Raw genomic sequence first — 4,691 nt, 5'->3', positions numbered from 1 at the left:
ATGGAATAGGGGGAGTTTGGTTAATATTATTAATGTTTTTAACGATTTTCATGGTTATGCAGGCCTTAAAATTAATGTGTCAAAATCACACTTATATTGGTGTAAGTGTGCAACAGGAGGAAGTTGACGATTTTTTAAATACTAACGGATGCTCTTAAGGTGAGTTCCCGTTTGATTACTTGGGTCTTCCTATCAGTATCAATATGAATAGAATTGGAAGTTGGAAACCATTAGTTGAACATTTCAAAAAAAAGTTGGCGGGTTGGAAGGCTAACATGCTTTTGATCAGCGGGAGACTTACTTAGTTAAATCAGTGCTCGGTAGCCTTGGAACCTATTACCTCTTGGTTTTTAAATGTCAAGAAGCGGTTGTTAATGAGCTTGAAGTTATTAGAGCTTCATATTTTTGGGTAGTACGGATACTAATAAAAAAAAATGCAATGGGTTAGTTGGGATCATATTATGGCATCTTTTGATGTTGGAGGTCTAAATATTGGAAGCTTGCGTGCTTTCAACCAAGCATTGTTATGAAAATGGCTATGGCGTTTGCGAACTAATCCTGATGCACTTTGGGCAAAGATTGTATGCGCTATTCATGGTTCTATATCAGAAGCATTTGAGGGCTCACTTCTCAGCCTGGTACATGGTCACATATATTGTGCAACTACAAGGTGATTTTTGATAAACATTTGCTCCTCGTTGACGTGTTTAGAAGAAGGATTAGGGATGGGAAAAAGATCAATTTCTAGATGGATATATGGAAGGATGGCGTGATTTTGAAAGACAAATTCCTTAGACTTTTTCATCTAGAGGCGGATAAAGAATGTAAGTTATCTGATCGATTGGTGCAGGGTGCTTGGTCATGGAATTGGGTCAGAAATTTCCAGGGATCTCGAACTGCCACTCAACTTGATGAGCTGGTCTCGTTTTTGGGTAACACGGTTCTAACTCAATCAGATGACTCATGGACGTGGTCTTTAACAACCGATGAGATTTTTAAAGTCTGCTCTACTCGAAATTACATAGACAGTCGGGTTCTCACAGGTGGATCATTGAGCACGAAATGGGTACGTTCTTTGCCTAGAAAAGTCAATGTCTTTATTTGGAGAGTCGCGTTAAATAGGTTGCCTACTAGCCTAAATATCTCGGCTCGTGGCATGGAGATCAATGATATTAGGTGCCTTGTTTGCCCGAATTGGATAGAGTCAGTCTCACATGTTTTGTTTACATGTGACATTGCCATCGATATTTGGAGGAGAATTCGAATCTGGGTGGACGTTTTGTTCTCGAGTTTTGAAGATTGGGCCGAATATAGTGAATGGGAACAAGGGTGGAACGCATCTGCTGGTTCAAAACTGCGCTTGTATAACATCTTTGCTGCTTCGACATTGATTCTTTGAAGGTACCGGAACGATGATCTATTTGCTTCGAAGAAATTGAAGAAACAAGAGTTATTTGATTTAATTCGTATGTACTCTTTTAATTTGATTACGGATAGAGGCAAAGAAAATGTTAATTGGAACGATTGGCTTGTAAAGCCATTGTAATTTGTTTGTGTGCGCCCCTCTCTAGTTTTCTCGCTAGTGAGGTGGTAACCTTTTATAAAATTTGACGTTCAAAAAAAAAATCAAGATAAGAATGTAGTTATGTTAAAGATAACGAAATGTTGACGACATTTTCATCATATGATGTCATCTTACAAAACATTATTTTAAGATCTATGATAAGTTAATTGTAATAGTATATATGCTAGCCTGTCACATATATCCTGTTAATTTTCGATGAACGTTCAAACATGATGTCTTACGGTCCAAACCTCGTTACATATTATAATACTTTTAATATAACTTTTTTGAAAACTTTATGGTGAAAAGCGATTAAAGGATAGTACCGAGATCGAAGGTACGTACGTTTACTAGCATCACACGTTAATTGTAACAATGACGTGTTTGCATTAGAGAATGCGCGCATGCATATCCATTAATATGTAGGTACTTGATCTAAAGATAGTAAAAAGTTATGCATTCATCAGTTGAGGTTAGTTATGGTATAACATACAATTGAGGGTCCATTCAGTAAAATTTTATAATTCTAAGGACTAATAAAAAAAAATCAACAAAATTGTCTTGGTAACACCTTTTAGATGATCCATATTAATCATGAGCCATATTATTATTCGAAATTCAGTATCTCGAATAGGTGTAAAAGTGTTGCTATTGACTGGTCAGGTTGGATTTACATTCCTTTCTCAGTTATTGCTTCTAATTAAGTTTCATATTTTGCGAAAATCAATAAAATCGAGAGATACGTGAAATAAAGTTCTGTAAATTTTAATGCGTATTGCGTAATACATATATGTACATGCGAATCTTAATATTTATTATTAATTAATATTATAAAATGATAAATATAAATTAAATTTTCCCCTGAATAACAGATATATGTTGTGTTAAACAATGTAACTATTACATAATTATGCACAACACCTTGTAGTTTAAAGTATTAAATCATTGGTTATTTACATATGAAAACTTTGTGTCAAAAGCAGTAATGCAAGTATGAAGTTGTAACCACCACTAATTGTCAAGTGTCAAATGCCACAATTGATCAATAATTCAATTATTCCCGCAAGGTATTTACGAAACATAGGTCACTCGTCACCTAGGTTAAAAACAGACACATCTTTAAGCTACTTTCCTTATTTAACTAGATCACCTGTTTAATTACTGTAATATTAACGATCAGTTTCTGAGTATTTTACGAAAGAAAAGAAATGAGTAAAAAGAAATAAAAGGGAAGAAAGCTATGTCCCTTTGGTTGGAAGAATGATTTTATAAAAAAATAGAATGTGTCCAAGGAATTGAAATATGAAAGAGTTGTAATTGCTAAATTTCTCGAAATGTGAAAAAATGAATTTTTTTATTAACATAGAATGGAATTGAATTCCATTCTATAAAATAACAAAAAAGTTATTACAAATAATTTTACGTTTCCAATTTTCATTTTCATTTTCATTTTCAGTCTCGCTTTCAGTTTTTAGATTCGCGAATCGAAAACGCGAGCCAAAAATGTGCCGAAAACACGTGTTAAAAAAGCGCTTCAAAAAACACGCCTCGGAAAAAGCAAACACTCCTAGAAAATGCGCCTCGAAAAAAGCGTGTCGAAAATTCACCTCGAAAAGGCTCCTCGAAAAACGCGCACTGAAAATGCGCGTCGAAAAAATCTCGTAAAAAACGCGCCTTAAAAAAAGTGCGTTGAAAAAAGCAAACACGCCTCAAAAAAAGCGTGTATAAAACTCGCCTCGAAAACAGGCTCAGTTATGCGTGCCGAAATGTACGTAAAATGTAAAGGTACATATTTGAGGATGTTTGATTTTCCATAGATTCAGTTTTGGAAGAAGTTCAAATCGATCAATATTCTGAAAGAATGAACATTTCATAAATGAAGGTATCTCATGATTCCAAGAAATTTAATTTCTCCCAAAATATGTCAAACTAACGGAGCTGACTAAGAAATTAAATTCCAATTCCATCAAATTTTTCTTGAAATTCTGTTAACCAAAAGGGGCCTGAGATTCTTTCGATATAGAAGCATTTGTTGGGGAGAAAAATTAATCACAATCATCATTTTACTTCTTTTCTTTACTCTCCTTAAAAATCTTAAAAAAAAAAAAAAAAGTCATTTCTTTCCAATTCATTTCTTTTCTTCTCTTTCTTTCCTTATAAAACCATGTCTTTAAGAACACACGGTGTCCATAAAAAATTTTCACCGTCCCCTAAAATCGACGGTGAGATCGACGGTGAGATCGACGGTCGGTCGACAACGTGACGGCGTCGATCTCGCCGTCAATTTTCCGACTTCCTGCAACCGACGGTGGGACGAGTTACGGTTGGCGGAAAGTTGGATTATGGTTTCCGAAGATTCGTTTGACGGGAAAGCTAGGACGGGTATATATTAGTTATTATTTACGCATTTATATATATTATTTATACATATATTTAAATATTAAAGTGTATGTATATATTTATTTATTTACGTGTGACGACCCGGAAATTTTCGACCAAATTTAAACTTGATCTTTATATGAATTCGACACGATAAGCAAAGTCTGTAATACTGAGTCTCAAAATTTTGGAACTATATTCATGTAATCAACTATTGTGAATCGTTTATAATGTATATGAATGGGGCATTTCAGTTGGTATCAGAGCGGTGGCCTTAGCGAACCAGGTCTTGCATTAGTGTGTCTAACTGATAGTTGATTAGATGCATTAGTGAGTCTGGACTTCGACCGTGTCTGCATGTCAAAAGTTTTGCTTATCATTTCCTGTCGAAAATTACCTACTTATCATTCTTAGGGAATCACTTGATTATCATTTTTAAATCTAGACATATCTTACTGTCTGGATTGCATGAATAGTGTATAGACAAAATTCATATCTTAGCGTATCTGCTAATTCATATCTTAACGTATCTGTTACTGTTACCTTTGCCTAACAGCTTTCGAAATTTTCTCCGTAATTTGCGAAATCTTTATGCTATATATAAGTATTATATGTAGTTAGAATATCATCTAATATTCGAAAATCATTTCATATCTAAAAACCTTTTACTCAATCGTACGAAATGGAACTCGTCACTAGTGAAATGTCCCGTTCATATTGATTATAAACGTTCCATATTAATTTATTT

At 34.3% G+C, this 4,691-nt stretch overlaps 1 protein-coding gene across 1 annotated transcript; it reads left to right on the top strand.

Annotated features, from left to right (window-relative positions):
* The first annotated feature begins 748 nt into the window (after positions 1-748).
* Positions 749-1,399, top strand: LOC139892676 (uncharacterized). The gene has a single exon (XM_071875795.1). It carries the CDS (start codon positions 749-751, stop codon positions 1,397-1,399), a length of 651 nt encoding a protein of 216 aa, XP_071731896.1.
* Positions 1,400-4,691: the final 3,292 nt, after the last annotated feature.

Source organism: Rutidosis leptorrhynchoides, chromosome 1, assembly GCF_046630445.1.
Source record: "Rutidosis leptorrhynchoides isolate AG116_Rl617_1_P2 chromosome 1, CSIRO_AGI_Rlap_v1, whole genome shotgun sequence".
In the NCBI taxonomy this organism is placed as follows: Eukaryota; Viridiplantae; Streptophyta; class Magnoliopsida; order Asterales; family Asteraceae; genus Rutidosis; species Rutidosis leptorrhynchoides.
The sequence above is the reverse complement of the archived record's forward strand: the minus strand, read 5'-3'. Positions and strand labels throughout refer to the sequence as shown.

Excerpts from the sequence above, each read along its gene's own strand:
- LOC139892676 (XM_071875795.1), top strand. The coding sequence starts at position 749 with ATGGATATATGGAAGGATGGCGTGATTTTGAAAGACAAATTCCTTAGA.